Raw genomic sequence first — 25,903 nt, forward strand, 5'->3', positions numbered from 1 at the left:
AAACAAGTTTGCAGCCACTTGCTGGCCAGAAGCCTGCTGTTCTGATACACACACTTGGACACAGGAAGATAGCTACGCTGTGAATTTGAAGTTACGAAAGGGAGAGAGTTTGTTTCCCTTCCAAGTTGGATGTGGATGAAAGCAATGCTTTTAATTTCTACAATGCAAAAAGGAGAGGAGAGAGAGCAAATTTCTCTCCCTCCCCCCAAAGCTGGAAGGGAACAGAAGCGATGCTTTAAATCACTGCATTGGACAAGGAGGAAGAGAAAGAGCTCATTTCTATCCCTTCTATTTCTATTTCTGAGTTTTCAGTGCACGAGCAGGGCAGAATGGTAATGGCTGTCTCCCGTGAGTTGTTCACAATATCTAGTAATATAACAGCTTAATTGGGAAGAGCTGTGGCCCAGGGGTTGACTACATGCATTGCAAGTCCCAGGTTCGGTTCCTGCTTTCTGTAGTTAAAGGATCTCAGAGAGCCGATGTTTTGAAATAACGTTCTCTGCCTGGGAGCCAGTGCTAAGGTAGACAATACCACGCTGACTTAATCTAAAGGCAACTTTATATGTTCACTTGGGCCTGAAAGTAGACATATCCTGTATGGTGTGTCTGTTCCTCTTGAACACATGACTACAGGAAGCTTCCTTATTCTGAGACAGACCATCAGTCTATCATTAGTGTATTCTCCCCTTGGCAGTGGCTCTTCAGGGTCTCAGGGCCTTTCAGTTAATCTGTTTACTTGACCCTTTTAACTGGAGGTGTTGGGGCCTTGGGAACTTGGGGCCTCCTGCTCGCTCACTGAGCCACAGGCTTTCCCTTAAATATCCCAATCGTGGCCTCGACTCCAACAGGAAGTGGCCTGGGTCATACCACCCAGTTAATATGTTAAGTGTATCGGGATCTGCCTCAGGCACTCACACAGAGGTACTGTTTTTGCAAATTAGCACTCCAGCTGCAATGTAGGGTTGCCAGTGCCCCAGATGGAGGATCCCCTGCTCCCACCCCCCCACCCCCACTTACCTGGCCAGCGGGGAGAAAGGCAGGGGAACGCAACTTCCGGGGTGTACTCCTAGGGAATGCAGCGAGCTGCTGCGCACCACAGTAGGTCAATTTTGGCCCAAAATGGGCCCAGTTCATCCTGTTGAGGAGTGCTCTAAGGCCTGTCACGCTGCCCTGGCAGTGCTCCTGCACTCCATAGCAGCCTGATTCAGGTCCGTTTCAGGCCGAATTGGGCCACTATGGAGTGCAGGAGCTCTCCAGGGCCCGTTGTGTTGCCCTGACAGCGCTTCTGTGCTCCACAGTGGCCTGATTCAACCTGAAACAGGCCCAATTGAGGCTCGTGTGGAACGTGGGAGAGCTCCCAGAGGTGTCATGTGGCTTGTATGATGACATCACTTCCTGGAAATGATGTCATCACATAGCCTGGGACATCGCAAAGGTGAGTTCCAGGTCTTCAACCTCCCACCCAGAAGATAAGGGGACCTGGCAACCCTAGCTGGATGGGTATTCAAATGATCACCAATTCTATGGTGTTTGAGAAGGGGCACTACTATCTTCTCGTACTAGCAACAAAGCCCATTATGGGGGAAAATACGAGTTCTAGAAAGAGGAGACCGGGCAGGCAGGCATTCTGTCCTCCCTCACTGATCCTGGATGGATGAAGGCAGGGGGGCAGGCATGTCAACCTCCTCTGCACCTGATCCTGACCGAGTGAAGGGGGGTGGGCATTGCCACCTGCTCCACTCCAGATCCCTGCTGGGTGAAAGTGGAGGGCGGGCATTGCCACCTGCTCCACTCCTGATCCCAGCTGGTTGAAGGCTGGGGGCGGGCACTGAAACCTGCTCCGCTCCTGATCCCAGCTAGGTCAAGGCGAGGGGGCAGGCATTGCTACCTGCTCCAATCCTGATATCAGGTGGGTGAAGGTGGAGGGTGGGCATTGCTGTCTTCTCCCTGCTCCAATCCTGATATCAGGTGGGTGAAGGTGGAGGGTGGGCATTGCTGTCTGCTCCCTGTCTGATCCTGGCCTGATCTTCCCGCCATGGCATGCTCTCTGGAGGTCTAGCTGCCTCATCTGGGCTTCTCTCTACAGTACTGCCCTCTGGTGGCACACCAGGGTAGGAAGTGAGTTGTCTTGAATATGCTTAGCCTTTTATATAGTAGGATGAGGTTCACTGTGAAGGCCAATGAGGGCCTGTGAGTTGCACATAGCCACATGGGGACAGAGTTGGGCCTTGAATCCACATAACCCACATGTAACTTTCCAACTCTCTTGTTGCAACTTTCCAACTTTCTGTTGGAATGCAACTTTGCTGTTGCGTTCCAGCTTTTAACTCACTATCATTCATGAGAGACATAATCTGTGGACAGCCCAAGCCTTTTCAAAATCCATCTCTATGATCAATTTCATTCCTCATAGCTGCAGCTATTCTCATAGAGTTTAATATAATTTAAACAAAAACAAAAGCAGCAACAGAGAAATGTGGTCATTATCACAAGTTCTCAAAGCCCCTTTGCTTGGTAACCATGACAATCACATGAGTATATACCGTATGTCCCATATGTTCGCTAACCATAGATGTGCTGCAGACCAAGTTTTTCTGCATTTCCTCTATAGAGAAAAGCAATATTCTGTGATTTAATAGAGCTGTATGCATTTTTTTTTGTTTTTGAGTTTAGCCTCACAAAACACGTGCAGCACGAACTGAATTTCTCTCACAGATTTACTGCTACGGTATTTTAGATTGTGCTTTTTCAATGGTTTGAACGTTAACCCCCCAAAAAATCTATCTTGCTTCTCCATTCTATTTCATTACAAATATTAACGGTTCATTGTTAATGGATTTTGCTTGTGTAGTGTAGTGTAATTTTTAGGTAACAGCTGAGGCTGGAAGAGTACACGTCATATTTTTTTAATGAACTTCAGAACTTCAGAAATTTTGGTATTTTTTTTTTAATTACCAAAGCAGCAAATAAGGCATGCAGATGGAAAAGGTCTTCAGTGGGTCAATGATGCCAACAATTCTTGATCTTTTACTAAGTGGACCTTACTGTTACTCTGCAGGGTTGGCCTTGGAGGGGGATGTATTTTCAGCCACTGAACTTCCGTTTAGGTGTAGGGAATTAACAGTAGGGGTGTGCGCTTCGGGTTTCCGATTCGGGTAAATTACCCAAATCGGACCCGATCTGTAAAGATTAGGGATATCTGAATCGGGGCTAGCATGCTGGCCCCAATTCGGAAATCCCTAATCAAAGCTTTCCGAAGTATTCGGAAAACTTCGGAAAGCTTTGGGGCTGAGTTTAAAGGGCCTCGCTGCTGCTTGCAAGCAGCAGCGGTGCCCTTTAAACATTATCTCACCCCCCAGCCCCCCCATCATCCCCAGACCCCCAGCCCACCCCCACCTACCTTGTCGGTGGCAGCAGTGGCTCTGGCTCCTTTACCACCACACCGCCGCACCACCGCCTGAGCCTGCAGGGCGGTGGGGAAGGCCGGAGCCACCGCCGCCTCCTCCGGCCCGTCATGCCCCTCAATTGGCCACAGCGTGCCAGCAGCCATTTCAGGGGCAGGAAGGGCTGGAGGAGGCGGAGAAAGCCCTTCCTGCCCCTCAGATGGCTGCCACCACGCCACGGCCGATTGAGGGGCAGGAAGAACCAGAGGTGGTGGCGGCGGCAGTGGCGGCAGCTCCAGCCTTCCCCACCGCCCCGCAGGCTCAGGCGGCAGTGCAGCAGCACGACAGCAGAGGAGCTGAACCGGCTGGCTCAAGGCCATTGCAGCCTTGTGCTGCCACCACCGCGGCCCACTGCCCAGCTGTCAAAGACCACCCTGCCAGGTAAGTGGGTAGGGGGGGGGTGGGGTTTCCCCCGGGGGGGTGGCGTGGTTGCCCAAAGGGATGGGGGTGGAGGGGTTGCCCTGGGGGTGGGGGTAGGGGAGTTTCCCCCCCCCTCACTTCAGTATGCTCCAAATATTTATGGAGCATACCGAGTTGAGTAGAATACCTTAATTCCGAAGCAGCTTGCCACTTCGGAATTAAGGTATTTCTGGATTTTCCCCCCGCTTCGGGTAAACCCGAAGCAGGAAACCCGAAGCGACCTGGCCCTGCAGACCCCTAATTAACAGGCCCCGTGTCAGGTATGCTTCTGCCATTGTACTTCTGGAACTTCTCTTTTCATCTTCTCCAGTCCAACAAGGCAGACTTTCTGCTAGCATAGCAGGCACAGGCATGGAATGTATGGTGCCTTGTCCCCTTTTTCAGAGTAAACTCCTCTGACAGCACGGCCCTGCACAGCGCATGCAGATTTTTGTTTCGTTGGTGGCAGGCCTTGATAGTCAGCTTCAGATATTACCCACCTCACAGTGGCCATGACATCCCAGTCTTGAGTGGTACGACCTGGTGGCATCAGAGTCCCCCCAGAAGTGGTTACTGTCAATGTTAAGCTTTTCACATCATTCTCAGTGAAAAACTGAATATCTCCATTGCAGAACGCTTCGACTGTATTTCAGTTAGCAAATCTCTTATTGTTAGAATTGTGTTTATGCCTTGTTTTTTATCCCACATTTCTTCCAAGGAATTCAGAATGTGGCCTCCCCTTCTTGCCATATTAATTTATCAGGAGCCCTAAGCTAAGAAATAGCAGATTGGATCTCACCAATAATTTCTGCACATGCGAAGTGGGAGGACTAATCTTGCCCTTTTGCAGCAGACCACTGATAGCCCTCTCATGCTGTTCCTGGGGTCCTCCGACCCTAGACCAGGCTTTCTGAGTAGCAGCAGGAAAAAAAATAAAAATCTGCTTGCCTCTGTGCTGGTACATCATTTCCGGGTATAACTTGGGTAGCTCTAGGAATCTCTGAAAGTTCTGTGGTACAACAATAGAGTTTCTGGCAATTACTTGAGCTACCTATTGAGACTTCCAGGTTGTATCCAGGTTGTGACGTAGATGTCACATGCCCCCATGTCCCCCTCCCCAGTGCTTCCAATGGCACCCCTACCTGTCCCCAAGAACAGCATTTCGGAAGGTATTTTAGGTTGCAGCAGATGAGAGGAAGTGGGGAAATTGTGCTGTGTTTACAGAAATCCTTACATCAGTGGAGATTTGGGGTCCAAGCCAGTTGACTAGCCAAAAGCCACCCGTGAGCTTTGTGGCCAAGCGAAGATTCAAGCCAGGGTTTCTCCAGTTCTAGCTGAACATTCTAACCACTCCTCCAGAAATTGCAGAAACCCAGCAATGCCCCTCTCACTCTTGCATTAACAACCACTGGTTTGCTGGGGATGGGTGGGTGGGAATCCGTTATTAAAATATTGCTAATAATGCAGCTCCGTAATTTTGAATCTATTGCAACAGTGTGTTCTTCAACTGTTTGATTCTGAAGGATGCATTTTGTGTGAAGTTTTGTTGTGTGACGGCATAATTTTTTGTTGGAAAAGATGGTATGGCATAACATCGAGCGATATCTGTCTCTTCTTGGAATTGCTTTTCCCTCCTACTATGATTATAATATTGCCATCATTTTAATTTAATGAAATAAAATGAGAGTTCCAAATGAGAAAAATGTGCAATCCCAAATCGGGAAACTTGACATTAGCTGCCGCCTAATTTACCACCCATCAAGATCACAGAAATATGTTTTAGTGTAAATGTCCTTTTTAAAAAAAATCTAGAAGACACAATCTGGCCTTAGCGCTATTTTTCTTTCTTTTTGTTTTTGGCCATGGTGGAATATTAATTCCGCCGAGGAAGCTGGGAATCACAGTTTGTCAGAGACAGCTGGTTACCTATATTTAAAATAAATGTGAAATTGTTTTAGCAACTCGGATGCTTACCCTCACTTGGCTTTAACTGTGTTTGGAGGATGAGGAGGGGATCTGTAGTCTAGGAACCCAAGGGGGATATTGTTGCGTGCACCAATGCACGTCTCCATAATGATCACATATAATTTTTTGCCTAGCATGGGGGTTTGAAAACTGTGTTTTGACTTGAGACACTTTGGGGCTCTCTGGAAGTGTGTGCCAGATTCCTCAATAGTAAAGCTGCCAGACTTCCCTGAAGGCCACTAACTTTCTTCTTCCGCTCCCGGACACAGAGAAGTGTGAGATATATTCTCAGATTCATTCTCTGATCCTATACTGGCCACATTCAGACATCACAACGAACTGCCAGTTATAAACCATTCTTTGAGCAAACTCCACTTCGCTGTGATGTTAAAATGCAGATTGATTATCCAACAAGATGGGGTTTGTTGGGGTGGCACCAATCTGGGATTCCAAAGTAGGGTCTTCACTTCAGTAGGGTAGCCATGTTAGTCTGTAGTAGCAGAGCAAAATTTGAGTCCGTGTGCACCTTAAAGACCAACAAATTTTTGCCAGAGTGCAAGCTGGAAAATTTCATTGGTTTTGCAGATGCTACTGGACTCAAACTTTATTCCACAAACTAGGAACTTTGGCTGGTTTGGCAACTGCCATTTGTACTAACTATGGTTTGCTGTGACACCTGAAATCATAAACTGCAATTGGTTGAGTAGCACCATCTCTCACAGCCACCGGGCCATACCTATTTCTTTAGCTATTTATATCCCGCTTTTCTTCCCAATGGAGAACCAAAGTGGCTTACAAGAGTGTTCTCCCCTTCTCCGTTTTATCATCACAGCAACAACCCTGTGAAGTAGGTTAGGTGAAACAGAGTGACCGGCCCAAGGTCATCCAGCAAACTTCCATGGCAGAGCGGGGATTCAAACCTGAACCTCCCAGATCCTAGTCTGACACTCTAACCACTGCACCACACTGGATGTAGCAAGATAGGGTCAATGCCTTTTCAGTTGAGTAACTAAGAAAAAGCAAGAAATCTGGATATGGTGCTTATGACTGATAGATTAAGCCAGAGTTTCTTTCATGAACCATGGTTGTAGCTCTTAATGTAGCCTCCTGGGCCTGGCTGGTGAATTGCTGTGTGCACCCCAGAATTGTCTGCTGTGTGCACGGCTTCCGTGGCAAATTATAGGCAGTTCCTTGAGCAGATGCATCAGTGTAGGAAGGATTTAAAGACAGTGGAAAGTATAAAACCACATTCACTGTCAATATTCAGCTCTGGCTAGATGTTGATGATTCATAAAAACCAGCACAGCCATTTGTTGTGCTGCGAAGTGCAGGTTTGATTACTCAGTTATGCAGTTTTGTGTTTTAGTCAAATGAAGAACACAAGGAAATGGAAGCGGGAGGAGAGAACTGCAAATGGGAAAGCTTGTGGTGAGGGGGGAGATTTTTGTTTTCTCTTGATTGATAGCTGCTCATTTCTTGTGTGTTTGCATAAGATATGGTTGAGAGCCTTCTTTTGCTGAAAAAGCTCCATTGCAGTGAAAGGTCTTTTTATATGTAACTAAGGTTTTGGAATAAATGCTTGCTGGTGAAACAGAGCAAGTGGCAATGTCCTGATAACACGGGAGAAGTTTTGATGAAGCAAAAAAATAAAAATAACACTGGAAAGATACAGATGCAAATTTCTGCCTTGAGTAGTGAGAATTGCAGCGCACCTCCACAGAAATCTTTAATGAGTTGGCTATGATTCTCTTCTCCCACTTCTCTGCCACAATGAGAGGACTTACCGCTTTCCCATGAAGCATAGTGTTTTTTTCCTCTCTGAATATTCCTCCCTCACTGCCTGGCATGAAAGGAGCTGAGATTTATAAGAACCTGCAGAGTTGGATTGGATCTAGAGGAAATAAGCAATTTTCACCAATTTCCACTTTCCGCTGTGCCCCCCCCCCCAATGTCTCAGTGAGCTATAGAATGAGGGGAGATGTAGGAAGTGTCCTTTCTGCTGATGGAAAATTTAGCCTGGATCCAACCCACTGGGTTGAATCCTTCCAGTGCAGTTCTAAGTGGAGTTGAAGACAGTGGGCTTAGAAGGGTGTAACCTTGCTTAGGACTGCTTCCAGTTGCACAAATAGCACTTTCACTTTTGTGAGATTACTACCAGTTGCCCTTGTCATGACTAGAGATGGGCACAGACAGCAATACGAACAAAAAAAGCCACGAACAGCCCAATCTGCTGTTTGCAAATAAGCTGTTAGTGAGGCCCCATTCTAAATGAACAGGCAGTCGTTGCAAGCCTTGTTCGTTGCTGTTCATTGCTGTTCGTCAAGCCAGACAGTCTGGCACCTGCAATCAATTCCCATGGCAACTTAGGCAGGGATTGTCTGAACTCTGTCTGAACTCCTGCTGTTGCCCTGGAAACCCCAATCTAAGCCCAATTTAGCTTGATAGGCAGGTCTTCCTTCCAAGTGTGGACTGGAGCTCCAAATTTGTTACAAGAGGAAAAGACCAGGGGGGAGAGGGGCTCCCAGCTCTGGCTTTCAGGGAGAGACAGCTGCTGTCAGAGAGACAGGGTGAGTGCACTGGAGCTTGGATTTTCTTTGGGTGTGGTGGGATAGGGATCTACCTCTTCGGGTTCCAGAGATACTGCCAGGCTCTGGGGCCAAGTTATTATTTATTATTGGTACATTTCCTGCTGTCTGCTCAAGTAGGGTTTCTGGGAGTGGTGCAGTAGGGATCTTGATGGCTGGAGGAGAGCCTGCTTGCCCCCATGAACAACAAACATGTGTGTGACAGGATCGTGTTCATCAGTGTTCGTTGTTCATGGATGGCAACGAACAACGAATACCATGTTTTTTTTTCTGTTCGTGCCCATGTCTAGTCATGACTGAACATTAACAAGCCCCTAGAAAGCTGCAGCAGGGTGCATTAGGCACACGGGAAGTGTGGAAGTTCCCTTCAGCAAACATAGCATTTCCTGTGATGTAGAGGATCCAACTGAATAAGTATGTTCAGCTCTTTATTCCATCTTTCTATAATCGCTGAAGGCAGATTGCAAGAACTGCTCTATTGAAAGTGCTAGCTGATCGGGCTGTGCTAGAAGTTCTAATTTGAATGGCCCGTTCTCAACATGAAAAAAATGAGCGGTGGAAGTCACCTTGTTGTCTCCAAGGTATAATTTGGGGGGGAATAATAGAGCAGGGAGATGACTCTCTTGGGAAAGGGACAAAAAGAAAAAGAAAAGCCAAAGTAAGAAAGCAGGCAGGAGAGGAGAAAAACTGGATTCAGCACATTAGAGGAAAGCCAAGAAGGCAAAGAATGAATGGTAAACAAAAATAAAAGGCAAAAAATCAAAAACAAAAGGACTGAACTGCCAGAACTGTGTCAGTCATTTCCTGCCTAATAGAAGATTGCTATTGGGCACACGTCTAGGGTTTTTTTGGCTTTTAAACCTCCAGCCGTACCATCCTATGCAAAATTACTCATACCTAAAACTTTTGATTTCTGTGGGCTGGGGCTGGAATGACTCTGCCTAAGATTGCACTGCAAATTGTGTAACTAATGCCGCAATCCTGAGATCCTTTTCCTGGGAGTAAGCCCTATTGAATAACATGGGATTTACTTCTGAGTATAGCAGTTTAGAATTGCTCTCGAACACAGACCAATCCTAAAAAGTGACACCCTTCTAAGTCTATGGAAGTCAGTGGGTTTAGAAGGGTATAACTTTGCTAAGGAGGATGGCTTTGTAAATTTATGAAGTCATGATAGGTGAACAGGATAGATCCATGCAGTAAGTTTTCTGTGTCGTAATGATTCAATACAATGAAGGGATAATCTCAGCGTGTCACATTGGGTTTTGTGATTAGAGTAAGTGCAAAGTTATTGAAATGATTTGAGAATTTGTTGTTATGCAATGAATTTGTTGTGAGCATAAGGACAATGGTGGGTTGAAAAGGATGTGCACGGTCCTTTTTTCTTTCTATTTTTCTACTCTTTTTAGATAATCTTTGCTTACCTTGTCTGCTTTTCTCTTCCATTTCTTTCCGCATTCTCCTTCCTATCCTATTCAAAGCCATTTGCTGTGTAATCCTAATCAGAGCTACAACCTTCTAAGCCCATTATTCTCAACGGGTTTCGAAGATTGTCGCTCTTTTAGGATTACCCTGATAGTTTATTTAGCAAGTGAATTGTTGGTCATTTGTGTGTACGTGTTGGTCCGACTCGCAAATAGCTATCACCATACAAGTAAAGAAAATAACTAGGTTTTGGTTTTTTGGTGGCAAATTCTTATGTACTCTTACAGTTCTGATCGTTGGGTGGTAGAATCATTTGGACCAAAGCATTTAATCAGGGTTGTGAATTTTCTGCTAACATCTGGCTTTACCTACTCAGCAGCCAATCAAAATGTGTATGTGTATGAAAGATTACTCCATAGCCCACTTTGTAAGATGTATGAACTAATGTGATTCTTCTGTCCAAAGGTGTGTTTGAGAATGTACAATTAAACGTGTGAAATTAAAAAAAAAAGACAACTGTACATAAAATTGAAAAAGGGAATGACATGCACAGATGCTAGGGGGGACTTTTTTTCTTTTGCATTTGTTATGTAATCTGTTTTTATTCATAAGTGTAACAAATGCTTTGTATTTGTGTTAATCACAATAAAAATACATAAAATGAGCAGCTGTTCAGTCTTTGGGAATGCTTTGGTTATAGATAAAGGAGCCGGGCTCTGTCTCAAAAGGGTGCCTGTTTTTAACATATCCTTAATGTTTTTAACATGATTCCCAGCATATGCCTAAATTCATTTGGAGAGTCAGTGCTCTGTAATGTAAGTCTTTATTACTCATTTCCAATCTTCCATTATATAGCTATATCCGTATCTGTATCTACAAACACAGGAGGTTGTATCCAGTGCAAGGAGTCTTCCCACAGAAGTAGACTTCTTGGGATGGAGAAAGACTCTGCACTTTGCCAAGTGATATAATTCATTGCAATAAAATTTTAAAAAACTGCCCTTGATTTACAGTGCAATGCTAAGCAGCGTTTAGTTTACACCCTTCTCAGTCCACTGAAATCAATGGGCTTAGAAGCGTGTAATTCTGTATAGGATTGCACTGTTAATCACACAACAAAGTTCCTTCCAAAGAACGTGGATCTGCCATCCTTTCATGGATTTCTTTATTCAGATGTATTTGCCTCCCCGTGGTACGATGGAGGAACTTGAAAATGGAAAGCAAGATTGCCCGTAAATGGACTTTTTAAAAAAAATAACAGGGAATTGGTGTAGTTTCCCATTTGTGTCAGATAAGCCTGCATGGAAAGTGCTTCTTTCTTCTCAATCCTGCCTGTTCTTTCTTGAAAGCCACATGAAGAGACATCCAAGTTGACATGTGCAAGGTGACAGACCCAATGGGTTTGCTTCATGTTTGGTCCTCAATTTGTAGCATATACATTGTATACATAATAACTAGTGTGTAGAAACATGGCTAAATGTAGACAACTGTTTAACAAATGGTAACTCACCACTTGGTAAGCCGGTTGTCTAAGCCCCAGACAGATAACCAAACTGCTAAAGAAGTAGGTCCCTTGCTCTGCACTGCCATTGATGCCGTTTGGATGTTTTCTTGGCCACATGGAAGCCATGTTTCCAGGAGTGAAGCCCATGTGGCTGGGGGCTGTGTCTTGTCAGCTGAACTGCATGTGCAGAACGGATTTCATTGGGCCTTCCTGTACACCCTCAGCCATGTCTATGGGGTTGTGTCATTCAGAACTGGTCCAAAGCCTCGTGTGGTTTGCTCATTGAAAAGTGGCTGTTGCACAGCTGCAATCACGTCCAAAGGCCAAGTCTGTCATCTTGCCAAGTAGTTAAGAAGGATATGATCACATACCTGGTGTAAACAGGTGGTGAAAGAAACATCCAAGAGGGCTCTCTGAAACATCCTATATGGTGGGACGGTGACAGAAGTCAATGGGGTATTTCAACCATGCTTTAGCCCGTGTCTTCAAATGCTGTCTTCTCCCATCCTCCTCACTTTCAAAAGCTGTATAAACACCTTGTTCATACGCTTGCCTCAGTCACCAATGCCATTCCTCCCTTCCTGTTGTAGGATGAAAGGGTACATCCAGGGTGAGTCCTGTTAGATGGATCCACAGCTCTCCAAATGTTGGCTGTGCTCTCTGAGATAGTTTGGCACTTGTATCCCTTTCTGAAGTCAGTTTTACAAAAGAGAAGTGCTGGATCTCAAGTAAAGTCTGCTCAAAAAGACTCTATCCAACTTGGAAACTCTGCTGCCTAATGTCAGATGGATGGAGTCTCAGTGGTGTGTGCTCTTTTGATATGGCATTGAAAGTCAGTTTGGGGGGGGGGTTAGGCCCATTAGAAATTAAGTCTTTCCCTTTCTAGTTGTCTAGGGAAGGCTGAAGAAGTCATGGTATAGCAGGAGAAGAGACAAGAGAGACTTTCTAGCTCCCCCAGCATTCTCATAGGCCCTGATTGCCTGAAAACGCATTCTATATTTCTGGGCCTTGGTTTTGGACGAAGATAAAGGTTTCCCAGCTGTCAGGAACTATGCTACAGCCAGGTTCTTCCTCACCTACTCCTGCCATTAAATCCTTCTTTTCCCACCTTGCCTATGACATATGCCCCTACTCTTACCTTGCTACTTCTAAAAACAAAACAAAACAAAACAAAATCCTCTCCTCCATTATATCACTCAGTATTTTGTTCCAGCATGGATACTGGTTATGATTTTTCGCCTTTCCCATTGCCTCTGGTCCCCATCGCAGATGAAATCCTTTGCTTCTCCATCCTTTCCGATCTCCATACTTCACTTTCTCCAATTGTCCTGTTAAGCAGCATCTGGACACTGGCTTGCTTGGTGACATCCACGTGGAGGCAAGACATCTCACACCTTCTGTCATCCTGTACAGTTTAAGAGCAATGGGTCACATGATTTCTGCTACTGATGACTAAATCTGTGCCAATCCATAACCGGACAGCCGTCGGACCCTACTAAATCCGTTTGATGTGAGCTGGCCCCAGACTTATCACTGTTGGACTTCTCCCACAAACAAAATTTGCCTTTGCAACTGCCAAGTTCTACAAAACTGGTGTGGGGGCATTTGCAGGGGACTTCTTGGAGTCATAGAATCATAGAGAGGCCATTGCACAACAGGTCACTGTCAAACACTCCTCCAGCTAGCTTATACAGGTATCAGTGGCCCAACCAAATCTTTATATGTGGCATTTGTTGATCTGGCTACAGCTTTCGATTCAATAGATAGGGGACGGCTCTGGGAGAAACTTGCACAGACTAACGTAGATACGGGACTGTTGCTTCTCATACGTGAGCTATATACAGATACATTCACAAGAATCAGGGTTGGTATATCGGGTTCCCTAACTAAGGAAATCCCAACAGAGGAGGGAGTAAAGCAAAGGTGTGTCCTAGCCCCTATACTCTTTAATCTATTTATAAATGATACTGTCACAAAACTATCCGGACCAGAATTTGTTGCGCTGACCTTAGGCCACCAGAAAGTGTCAGTACAGTTATACGCTGATGATATGGTCCTAATTTCTTTAACTAGGATTGGATTAAAGAGACTGTTAGATCATCTGGGTGAATACTGTAAAGAGGAACATAGAATCATAGGGTTGGAAGGGACCTTCAGGGTCATCTACCCCAACCCTCTGCACAATGCACAACTACCTCCCCTTCTTCTAGATAGCTAACTGAAATGCAGAGCAGGTAATCCATTGACCCAAAGACACCATTTACCATCAAAATTTATCATCAATGCAAGCAATTTTTCTAAGGTATGCATTTGGCAGGGTAGTGGCTGAAAGAACCGAGGGATCGAATTTCCATCTCTGTCTAAGAGAACGTTTTTTTTAAAAAGTGATGTTGGGAATTGCATGAGCTGTGGGATTAAAAGGGATGATATATGAATGATATTCCAGAACTCAATGCTCTGCTCACAGCAAGTTCAGAGAGACAGACATTTTCACTTTGTACTTCATTCCTTAGAATTTGGCAAAGTGTTTGGCCATTCTCCATGAGTTATCAACAGGCTACAAAGATCCCTTTTTGTAATAAGGTAACAATGATTTGCATCCAATGGAACTACTTCATGAACACACAAAGGCTAGCATGCACCCAGTGGACAAACAGGCTTTTGTGCTATATCCCAAGCTACTTTTGAAGCTTCTCTTAATTTCAGAAGCATTTTTGCTTCTTTGCCTATTAAGAGAATTTGAAACGATTTATGTGGGGGTTTGGTAGTTCCTAATCAGTATTCTGGGCTCCAGAAACTATAAAAGAAGTTCAGTGTAAAGACCGAGATAGGCTCTTCTTCAACATGGAGACAATGCTAACTTTTGAGCAGTTTCACAACCATTTCCCCCCTATGAATTGACTTCTCCGGTGGATTTTGAGATGTGGAACTAATCTTGGTTCAGCGTGGTTTCCCAAGATTTCTTCAGGGCATGGCCCTTTCAATCTGAGTATGTGTTCTGACATTCACAGGACCACTATATCTGGGATCTATTGAAGAAGTCAAGCGGTGTTGGCTTTGCCATGTCAAAAATAGTGGTTTTACTTAGACCTTCTTTAGTGAGATCAGTTAAAACATATATAGTCTTCTCCTGTTCAGCCACACAACCAAATCTTGCCAAACACCCTGCTTATAACTTAGGCAGAGGTCTTCCGAACACAATATATTTACACATATATGGTTGTATCCAATGACTTTTGTCAAGTGGGAAGCCTTCCTCTGATGGAAGAAGTCCTTGGGAGAAAGACTCCGTAGATCAGAAGAAGACTCTTCACTTGGTGGAAGAATGTCTTTGAGTTGTATCCCTACCAACTTTTCTTTTTAACCCAATATTACAGTGGATTTCTAAAATGTTGACAACAGTCAAGTTTGGGGGTTGAAAGTTCTTTATTCTACAGTTTGCAAGTATTTCTTTCGTCATTTAAAACGGTTATGCTTCCACTTTTCCATATTTTCTCAAAATGTTATAAGACATACAAAATGAATTTGACCAAGTAAACAAAAGTTCACAATGAATTACAAAGGGGTTTGTTACTCATTTTAATTATTTTAACTGAAGGAAATAGGGTTTTTCCTCCCTCTGATTTTGATTCATTATTTTCTTCCAGAAGAAGAAAATCCTCCAAAATCAATATTGTTCCCTCTTTCTCTCAAATACTTGTATGGATGATTTTCAACAAAAATCAATTTTTAAAGAATGAAAGGCTACGTGGTGATCTTAAATGGAAAAAGAATACCACATGTTACATTTTTTATTATTAGTGTCCTATCTGATTTAGGAGGCAATGCCATTCTCAAAGTGTCCAAAGTTTACGCACATTGTATGTTATTGTTACACTTTCCACATGCCCATTCCAACCCCCAGCTGATTTACTCAGCCTTCTCTGGTGCTGCTGCCGCCATCTTATCCCTCCCTACTCAGATAAACACAATTTTTGCCGTGTGAATGCTATCTATAGAAAAATGAAAATGTAAGAAATGATTTACAGGGTCAGATTAAAGGTCAATATAGTTTGGCTTTCTCTGACAGTGTCTGACCAAAAACTCACACAAGCCGAAAACAATGGAAAAAACGGGGGGGGGAAGGACAAAATAAAATTTATTCCGTGTATAAGTTGTGAACATTCACCGTGTCTTTTTAATTCTGTCTAGGGAACCTCTGAAAATGGGATTTGACATTAAAGGTATTGAGATGAATGTCATGATATTTGATTACAATGTTGCCAAAAGAACGAAAACCATTTTATTCAGATTCTTTATTTTTGTTGTTCAATCGGCAGTTTAAAAAATGTTAAAAATGTTAGGGGAAAAAAGGTTAAAAGCAGATTTAAAAAAACGTTAAAAATGTTTTAAAAACCTGGGCTTTTTGCATGTGGTGGTGTTGACGCCTTTAGGCCTGCAACATCACTTCAGTGTTCACAATATTATGTTAACCACCATGATGTACAATTTATGTTAATGAAGATATGTATCTGGATTCCGGGGTTCTGACGATACAGACGGCCTACGCTCATGCAGAGTCTGTAATTTCATGAAAGTTTGCAAAATGGAAAGCAAGAATGAGATGGCTCGTTTCTGATATTACAACTGCTACAGGAAAGCCTGCATATCAGCTATCTACGGGATAAAGCCTGAATTGTAGACGTTGAAAGATTTCCTGTTTGAGACTTGAGGGTTCTGGGATCGGGATCCCCAAAGCACTGCTTGAACCACCTGATCCAGAAAACCATGCTTATTTTGGTTCATCATGGAGTGTATTTCTTCTTTTGCCTGTTGCATATTATGACCACCACGATGAAAATAGCCAAAACTATGTATTACATGTAGAAAAAAATTTATTAATTATGTAATTTAACATCTATGGTAAAACTATGAAAGATGTCACCTTTGTTCATTATGCCATCTCAGAGGTCTCCTTTTCTAGAACAGTGGTTTACAGACCTGTGGATCATTGTCAACGTTCATGTCAGCATTCCCTATACCTTTTGCATGGGCCACCATCTTCCTGCCTGCTGACAGTATTAAAACCTATTTGCCATTGGGAATCCAAGATCAAAGAAGCAACTCGGTCTTATTTGCAGCTCTTCTGCTATTATCAAATTTTATCACAACTCAGTGTATTTTACCCACAGAGAATGGGTAGAAGGGTGGACTGCTCCTATTTTCAACCCTTAACCAACTTTGAACAAGGGAAGATAATTGCTCTGCATTGCCCCTTTACTTTCCCAGGGAAGCATTGCTGCGGCAGCATAACACGTGGCTGCCCTAGGTTGTCTTGTCCATAGTCTACTTGTGGACCACCTTGGCCTCAGAGATAACTTTTGCTTCAAGAGCTGTCACTGCTTAGGAGCCGCTGTTGTAGAGGCCGGAGTAATGTATGTTGTTTTCTACAACTCATCAACGCGTCATTCATAAATGAATGCTATAGAAACTCCGTAGATGCCTTTAGGCTTCACAATAATCAAGCGCGCATGCACGTTGTCATTCCTGTAGTGTGAATGTGTGTGCCTCATTTTATTGCTAAGACGATAAAGCTCCGTGTCTTGCTTTTCAGTATAGAGGTTCTGGTAATGTATAGAACTTTTTTGGAAATAAGCATCTCAATTGGGTTCCAGAAGGTAAGAAATAACCTTTTAGCCAGGCTGAAGAGCGAATGGTTATGGTACGGGCTTTGTTGCCTGTTTAATTTTCTCTGTCTTCGTGTTCAGTACCGTGGTTTTCCTGTTCTTAATCTTTGTGACTAGTGTACTGTAACTTAACAAGGTTTTTCCCCCTCGGTACATGTATCTAATTCTTCTCTTGTTAATCTTCTTTGCATGCTTGGAAGCGCGATCAGCCGTATGTTCGATTGTTTGCGCACGTTAACTCCCGCCTAACCTCTTATTCTTGTCTCTGTTATCACTAGGCCTCCTGAACCTGTTTACAGCACTGTGAACAAATTCTGTGATAAGCCACCTTCTCCTAGGCACTATTCCCCTGTCGAGTGTGACAAAAGCTTCCTCCTTTCAGCTCCCTATCCCCACTACCACATAGGCCTGCTCCCTGACTCTGAGATCATCAGGTACTGCATGTGCTTCTTCCTCACTTCCACATTTTAGATTGCATGCATGTCATGAGAATGTGTGAATTAGACTGAGCCCATCCAGTAAAGCACCCTCCACAAAGGCTTGTGTCCATCTGGCTCTTTCAACCACCATAAAAATAGGCTATCTGGTTGGACAGAGTTGGGTTTGCAAAGGAGAGGTGTGAGTTTAATACTGAGTGGTGACCTGACCTCATCAGATCTTGAAAGCTAACCAGTACCAGTCCTGGTTAGTGCTTGGATGGGAGACCCAAGGAAGCCCAGGGTCATTATGCAGAGGCAGGCAATGGCAGACCATCTGAATGTCTCCTGCCTTGAAAACTCTACAGAGTTGCATTGAGTTGGCTGCAACTTCACTGCACTTTCCAACACCATCCTAAGTTAGGCCAGAGGAAGATTTCCACCTTTTCTTACTGGAGTGGTGCAATACAGGCCATTGTGTCAACCATAAGTCCAGTTAACGCAGTATTGTCAACCTAGAGTGGCATTGTCAGGCTATGGATGACAGGCTATAGCAGACAGATCCCTGTACCATTGCAGCAAGAATCCAGGCTCTTGGTTAAATGGTTTTATTCAGAAATCAAATCATTTCCACAGATATGTCCATAAGGTTACTCAGAAGCAAGGTTAGCTACTAAGCAGTAAGGATGAATTTGAGAGGAATGGCAACGTGTGGGAAAACTCTTCCTCTTAACTCACACATTTACTCCTTCCCATCATCCAAACAGGACTTTTGGTGCTAATGCATCCTGAGAACGTCTCACATATTTGTACTGTCAAGTCTAGACACTGAGAAAGCAGGAGATCAGAGTTGTAACATAGCAGTGCAAGGTCAGAAGCACTGAGAGCTTCTACAGTCCATTAGATATGACACCTGCAGCTTCTATAAGCCTGTGAATGCAAACAGGGGTGGCGCCAGGGTTTCTGGTGCCCACGGCTGCCCCTACGTGCAAATGCACATCATGCACACGCGTGCCCCCAGACTGCGTGATGATGTCACCACGTGATGAAGACATCACACAACAAAGCTGGCCCCATTGGCCTGCGGGTGGCTGGGACGGCATGTGGAGGCTGCCAGTGCTCTTCACACTGCCCCGGATGCCTGCCGTGCCTGGCCTTTGGCTGCTGCACCTGGCCGGAGGTGTGTGATGGTGGTGGAAGTGGCGCAGGGCAGGCCAGCTGCAGCAGCTGCAGGCCAGGCACTTCAGCTCTGTGGCGTGTGCCTCCACCCCTGCCACCCCCTCTAGCACCCCCTCCAGTGCCCCAGTGACCGTGGTGACCACTTCACCACCTCGATGGTGGCCCCAGCCCTGAATGTAAAACAGTTATGGCATTGTAATATGACATCAAGTTAGAGCATGATATATTGGTTCAGAACAGCATCACTGGTTCAGCATGAAAATAATGGAATGGATGGGGCACAGACATGACAGGCAGCACTTACCCAGGTTCCTGTAATAGAGGAATTTCTCAAACCAGCTCCTCAAGATTCTTTACAAATGGAGATTGAGCCTAGGGACTTTACCACAGAACTTTCTCTCTCTTAAGACAAGCAGGAGTCCTGAGGCACCTCAAAAGTAACATTTTATTCCGGCATAACCTTTCATAGACTGGAGCCTGCTTCTTCAGATACTTTGTCAGATAGTAGTGAAGTGGGCCAGAGTCCATGAAATCTTAAACTGGAATAAAATTGTGTTGGTCTCTAAAGTGCCAAATTTCTGGTTTATTGTTGCCGCTGCAGACTAACCCATCTTCCCCTCTGATATTACTATCCTTTATAAGAAAAGGAGAATAGCAACTGCGTCAAAGTTAATCAACTTGAATGTGCCGACAGAGGGGGAAGGAAAGTAGGCCAAAGAAACAACGGGGCAGATGAGCTTGAATGCTTTTGCCTTCCACACTCAGGAAAGAGAAAAGAAAATGACAGAAACCATGGTAACAGAAGGTAGCAGTTTTACAGGAAATCCTGGAGGGGGGCCTAAGAGTTGCTGACATCCTTTTCGTCTTCCAAAGATGCTGGTTGTTCTTGGTTGCTTCAGGTGCTGTTTTTTGATGCCAGAGATGTCGTTTCAAAATGCAAAGGAAATAAAACAATTGGCTAGGTGGCTCTTACACACATCTGCCTCAATCAGCGTCACAGGAGCAAAGCAAATTGGAAAGCACAGTACAGCCCATCTTGACCACCGAAAGGCAAAATTACTCCTTGTGGCAGGCAGCAGCTTATTCGAGACCTTAGCAGCCTTAGCTAAGAATAATTTGACAATGGTAGTTACATTTATACCTCGTTTTTTTCCACCATAGAGCTCACAGCAGAATACGTAGGATTTCCACATGGTCTTCTCTCCAGGTACTGACCAAAGCCAGTTCTGCTTAGGATCTGCCTTCTTACCATGCCCTGTGATTTACTTAGCACAACGTACCAAATATTTCATATGTTTTAAAGCCTTATTCTGCACTTACTTCACTAAAGTTTAGCTCATTTTATTTTACAAAAAAAGGCTATATCCTGAGTGTCCCTAAAACATTGACATCATCTTACAAAATCATATCCTGTATTGAAAAGGACCATAACACAACTGAAAATTACAATAATATTATAAGCGTTAAAACCTTCCACCAACCATGAATCATAGTTATATCACAAACAGGTCCAAATGCTGTATCCAATTTAACAATATCCCATTTAGCAGATAATTCCCAAAACTTCTTTCCAAGAATCCAACAGCAGTCCAAGATTCCTCATTCGTGGAGTAGGCTATTATTTAGGGTTGGATCAATGTACCCAGTCCATTCTGTACATGTTGCATAGTTTTGCTGAGTGGACTTTCCATTCTGCAGGTTTCCAGTGATCTGTTGCGATTAACTTCGTTTCTGTGGATACACGTGCAATGTACTTCCACTGCTAAGTGTATCTGTCTCATGTTTCAATCTGAACTTCCATAATAGTGTTTCCAGAATAATAATATACACCTGTGTCACCAGTGCATATACACACTCTCCTTACCCCCGCCCCAAACCAGGATATATCAGAATGGCTGAAAAGAATATACTTGCTGCTATTTTCTGTGATATGAGCAACTCTGATTGGAGCAGTGTGTTCCAGGGAGAATTCCTAACAGTGAGGAATCTCCACAGATCTTTATTGTCGGCCCAGGTGAGCCTGCAGGCAAGCTTTGTCCCATTTTAGTTTTTGCACGGTACTTAGTTTTCGAGTGCCGAAGAAATAACTATCGCCATGAATCAAACATGCAGAAACAGCGATGCAATCCTCCCTGGATTGAAATACTTCAAAAATGAATTCTCAAGCAGGAATTAAGAAGATGTGGAAATTGCAACTATCTGAAGTCCCATTAATTTCAAGGAGACTTAAGCAAGACTAATTTTCTTTAGATGAGGGCAAACATCTTGCTCTTGGCTGAATCTGAAGTGTAGCATTGATTTTATATAGTATTTGAAGTATTTGACACGCATTACCTCATCAGAATAAAACAGGAATCTCAGAGACTAACAGAATTTATTTCAGCAGAAACTTTTATTTTATTTGACACATTTATATGCTACCTTTTCCCCAGAATGGGATTCCCAAGGCAGTGAACAACAAATATTAAAACATTTGAAACATTAAAATAACATTTAAAGTATGTACATAAATACAATAAAAATGTATAGACATATAAACAAACAGGTAGGAGGGCTAATAAAAAGAGATATACGAAATGAAACGGGGGGAAAATCTTCACATGCTGGCGAAAGATAGCAACAGGGGAGAGGAGGCAAATGAATTCCCTGGGGAGGGAATTCCAATGTTTTAGTGCCAAAATCTAGAATGCCCTTTCTCAAGTTGCCACTCGTTTAGCCTCAGATGGTGGGGGTACCCGAAACAGAACCTCTGGAGATGGCCGCAGTGGATAGGTAGGTTAATGGGGGAGAAGGTCGTCGGAGCTCACTTCGTTCCAAAGCCGTGCCATTGTGATACTTAATCACCTTTGAAAAATTGTCAAAAAAAGGGAAGTAAGAGTCATAGAAGAATTGACACTTCCCACAACTGTCTGTTTAAATTCTGAATCTTCTGCAGAAGTCCAGTTTGAATTGTGTGCCTTTCTCGTGGCAATGCATGTAAGAGTTTGTGATTTGTCATTAGCCTTGCCCAGAGGTCCAACTAAGTAGAAATTATCATGAGGATATCTTCAGTGCTCCCTCCAACAGTCCCATGTATTCTGTTTTCCCATTCACAAAGAATCTGTGAGTTCACATTCATATGTGCAACTCATATCCTAAAACAATGAAGAGCACACAGCACATGAATGGGAACCAGGTTCTGTGCTTGCAAGAAGCCACGATGGCTAAATAAAACCTCCATGTTCAGAGGCAGTATATCATATGCAGGGAGGAACAAAAAGGAAAAGCAGTGGTCTCCATGCCCTATGTATAGGTCTTCCAGGGTTATTTGATTAGCCACGGTAGGAAAGTACAAAAAACAGCTGTGAGGGAGCTAGATAAGATCCTTAAAGATAAAGATGTCTCTCTGCGAACCAAGATAATCCAAATTATGGTATTCCCCAATGTGTCATGTCACAGCTGCTGGGGCCCAGGGAAGCTGTCTTTAGGCTGCCACCACTCTAGTACAGGTTTCCTAAAGAAGGGCCAAGAGCACCCAACCAACACTTTTTGTTGACTCTTTCCCAGTAGGTTTGATTCATTACATAGCCAAATGAGGCATGAGGACCCAGGAAGAATAATAAAGAACTTTATTTAAAAGGTTAATTAATAACTGGTTCTCAAACTTTGTAGATTAAAGAGAATAGTAAAGGTTGGTGAACAAACAAAATTAAAACACCCTAACATGTCTAGCTAGACTGTTCTTACTGTCTCCTGGTGACTGTCTTCCAACTGTCTCACCCCTTCTGGATGAGGGATCACTCGTCTGCAGCAGCCTCACCTCAGCTCTGCTCCCTACAAGTGAACATCCTCCCACTGTGATGAGAGGCCTTTTATCTCTTCTCTCAGGCACCATCCCCCTATTTTCCTAATGGTGCAAATTTTCCCTCCAAATCTCCTCTTACCCAATCACAGGGGCCAAAGGGAACCTGGGAAATGTAGGCCTTGCAGTAACTTTAGTGCAGGCTTCCCCAGAGCCACTAGGCATCACTAGGCCCAGGCTCATAACACGTGATGATGCGACATTCCCCCATGGGTCAGTAATGACTCGGTGCTTGCACAGGGGACCACCTTTACCTTTTATGTATGAATATGAAATTTGGACTGTGAAGAAAGCTGACAGGAAGAAAATTGATTCATTTGAAATGTGATGCTGGAGGATACCATGGACAGCCAAAAAGACAAATAAGTGGGTACACGATCAAATCAAGCCTGAATTCTCCCTAGAAGTTAAAATGACAAAACTGAGGCTTTCGTACTTTGGTCACATCATGAGAAGACAAGATTCTCTGGAAAAGTCAATAATGCTAGGAAAAGTGGAAGGCAGTAGGAAAAGAGGAAGACCTAAAACGAGATGGCTTGACTCAACAAAAGAAGCCACGTCCTCCAGTTTGCAGGATCTGAGCAAGTCTGTTAATGAAAGGACATTTTGGAGGTCTTTCCTTCATAGGGTTACCATAGGTCAGAGGTGACTTGATGATATATAACATACAGTAGGAAAGAAGGATGCTGAAATAGATGGACCATTGATCCCAGCAGGTTGTTCGCATGACCCTTGAACATGGAGGTAGGGTTGCCTGGAGATCTCCTGATATTCCATCTGATCTTCAGGCAACAGTTACCCTGGAGGACATGGCAGATTTGGAAGGTCGACTCTGTGGAATCCTATCTCTTCTGACCTCCCTCCCTTTCCCAGATTCAACCATCCCCAGGCTCTGCCTACAAGTCTTCATGAATTTTTCAAGACATGACTGGCAACCTTCCATGCAGTTTAAAGTTGGCAGTCTCCAGGTGGTAGCTGGAGATCTCCTGGATCCAGGTGACTAAAAATCGGTTCCCCTGGAGAAAATGGCTAACCCAATTGGAAGGTAGATTATATGGCATTATACCCAGTTGAGGCACCTCCCCTCTCCAAACCCTGCTCTTCCCAGGCTCTGCCCTACAAATCTCCAGGAATTTCCCAACATGGATCTGGCAACTCTCCATGCAGTTTAGGGTATGGTCCAACCACAGCCAGCAGGTCCAACCACAATTCGTCCCTCCATGTATTCACTTTCCCCCCAAAAAATACCTGAATAGGACTATAGCATGCTGCTTGACAAGGAAAAAACCCACAAAAAGAAAAGAACAAAATTATTAGACTATTGCTACTATTATTTCCTTGTGGTACAAAACTATATCACAATGAATAAGTACCGCTGGGTTGCAGCGCAAGCTGTTATTTCTTTTGTTTTTCTAGGGGGGGAAAAACAAGTTTGAAATTACTTTCAAGATTAGCTGAACACCACCCATAGGTTAGAACAATTCTGCCATGAAAGCCCTTTCCCAGTTAAACTATCTCAGGACAAATTGTACATTAAAAAACAAAAAAAAATGAAGGGGGGAGATTCATGATTATACTTAATTCAGCTGCCTTATTAGATATGCACAAAAGCTCCAGGATTTTTTTGTGGTTTCATGTTGAGTAGTGCAGAATTCTTATGCAAAAATTATTGGGAGATAGCTGCAGAGTACGAGAGCCTGAGGAAAAGGGTAGCCTGCTGCCATTTTAGAACAGAACTATCCCACCACAGGAAGCCCTTGCTTCATCTCTTTGTGCCGCTTCGTATAGAAAACCAAGAGGAACAAGAACTGTATGATTCCTCCAAAGTATTGGGGGGGGGGGGTTGAATGCTTGTTTTCAAAAGAAAATCTGGCCCTTATTTCACCCCCTCCGGGAGAAATTCCTTGAAGCTGCCTGGAGCTCAGCTTCATCTGTGTTTGGTTTCGATCTAGTCTTACTGACTCATGCAGCTCTCAATAAATTAGGATGTTTCAGACACAAAAAGGTCCTTAAAGTGGATGCTCACCAGATAGGGTTGCCAGGTCTAGGCTGGGAAATTCCTGTAGATTTGGGGGGGTGGCGCCTGGAGAAGGCAGGGTTTGGGAAGGGGAAAGACGTCAGTAGGGTATAATGCCATAGAGTCCACCCTCCAAAGCAGCCATTTTCTCCAGGGGAACTGATCTCTGTCACCTGGAGATCAGATGTAATTCCAGGAGATCTCCAGCTACCACCTGGAGGCTGACAACCCTATCACCAGAAAAAAGCCTTTTAAGTGATGGCACCTTCTCTAGAACTCCCTCCTCAAAGCACCTTGCCAAGAGATAAACAAACATGTCAATCTGGGCTTCGTTTAGGGTCTTTTAAATTCAGGGAGCTCTCCATCCCTCCATTTCTTTTTTCCCTCAAAGCCCAATATTTTTGATCATTTGTTTTATGCCTGGTTTTTGTGTGTGTGAAGGGTTTACCCAATTGACTATAATGTCTCTTAATGTGTAAACTGCACCAGCTGCTACAGGATTAATAATGAGCAAGATTTGAGTCCAGTGGCACCTTAGAGACCAACAAGATTTTCAGACAGAGTTTTCAAGAAAGAGAGTTCCCTTCTTCAGACTCTAGTCTGAAGGATTAATGATTATCTCTGTCAGGGGAACACAATGGAAGTGATAAAGATATGAAGTTGATTGCAGAGTACTTTATTTTAAGCCTGGTGTTTCCCAACTGCCCTGACCAGAATAGACCAGGCAAGCCCAATTTCATCAGATTCCGGAAGCTAAGGAGAGTCAGCCTTGGTTAGTAATTGGATGGGAGATTTCCAACAAAGATCAGGGTTGCTATGCAGAGGAAGGCAATAGCAAACCCCCTGGGTTAGGGTCAAAACACAGGAGACGCACAGGCAAGTGTCGGATCCTGCAATGATCCCTGGGAATTGTAGTTAAAAAAACGCAGCTGCTCAACATGATTCTCAGCTGAGGAGAATCGCAACCGGAGGGAGGTTCACACATACACTTTCTCTCCTTCAAAAATCCTCTGAGAGCTTGGGATGGGGAACGATGTAACGAGAGACAGGAAAAAAGCCGAGGTGTTTTGCGAGCAAGAGAGAAACAGTCCCTCCCATTCCTGTTACATCCCCCACACCCGTCTCTGAGCTCCTGAAGGAAAACCAGCTGATTGGATTTTTGAAAGTGAATCAATCTCTTCAGTCTCTGAGAGAATCTCTTAGAAAGAGAATCTCTCCAGCTGAGTGGCTGTTCTTTGCATGAAAATCCACTTTGCTCGGTTTTCCTCCAGTTGCATGGAGGAGGGGAAGTTTAGACTACCATTCCCAGCTAAGCTAGCAGGACCAGTCAAGTTCTCTTCACGTGAAATTCATTTCATGTGTTTCCACTCTTAGTCTCTTGACTTGAAAATCCCAGCAGGGGTTGCCATAAATCAGCTATAACTTGATGGCACTTTCCTCCACCACCATTTCCAAACTATAGG

General features: G+C 44.0%; 1 protein-coding gene across 2 annotated transcripts in view; it reads left to right on the forward strand.

The window, feature by feature from the left end:
• Window positions 1-25,903, forward strand: part of DLG2 (discs large MAGUK scaffold protein 2) — a 526,395-nt gene that overhangs the window by 221,320 nt on the left and 279,172 nt on the right. For both annotated transcript variants that reach the window (XM_054975099.1, XM_054975100.1), the window contains one exon: window positions 17,266-17,421. In XM_054975099.1, coding sequence (XP_054831074.1) covers window positions 17,266-17,421 — 156 coding nt within the window. The remainder of the gene's footprint in view (window positions 1-17,265; window positions 17,422-25,903) is intronic.

The sequence above is a fragment of the Eublepharis macularius genome, chromosome 3, assembly GCF_028583425.1.
Source record: "Eublepharis macularius isolate TG4126 chromosome 3, MPM_Emac_v1.0, whole genome shotgun sequence".
NCBI classification, from domain to species: domain Eukaryota; kingdom Metazoa; phylum Chordata; class Lepidosauria; order Squamata; family Eublepharidae; genus Eublepharis; species Eublepharis macularius.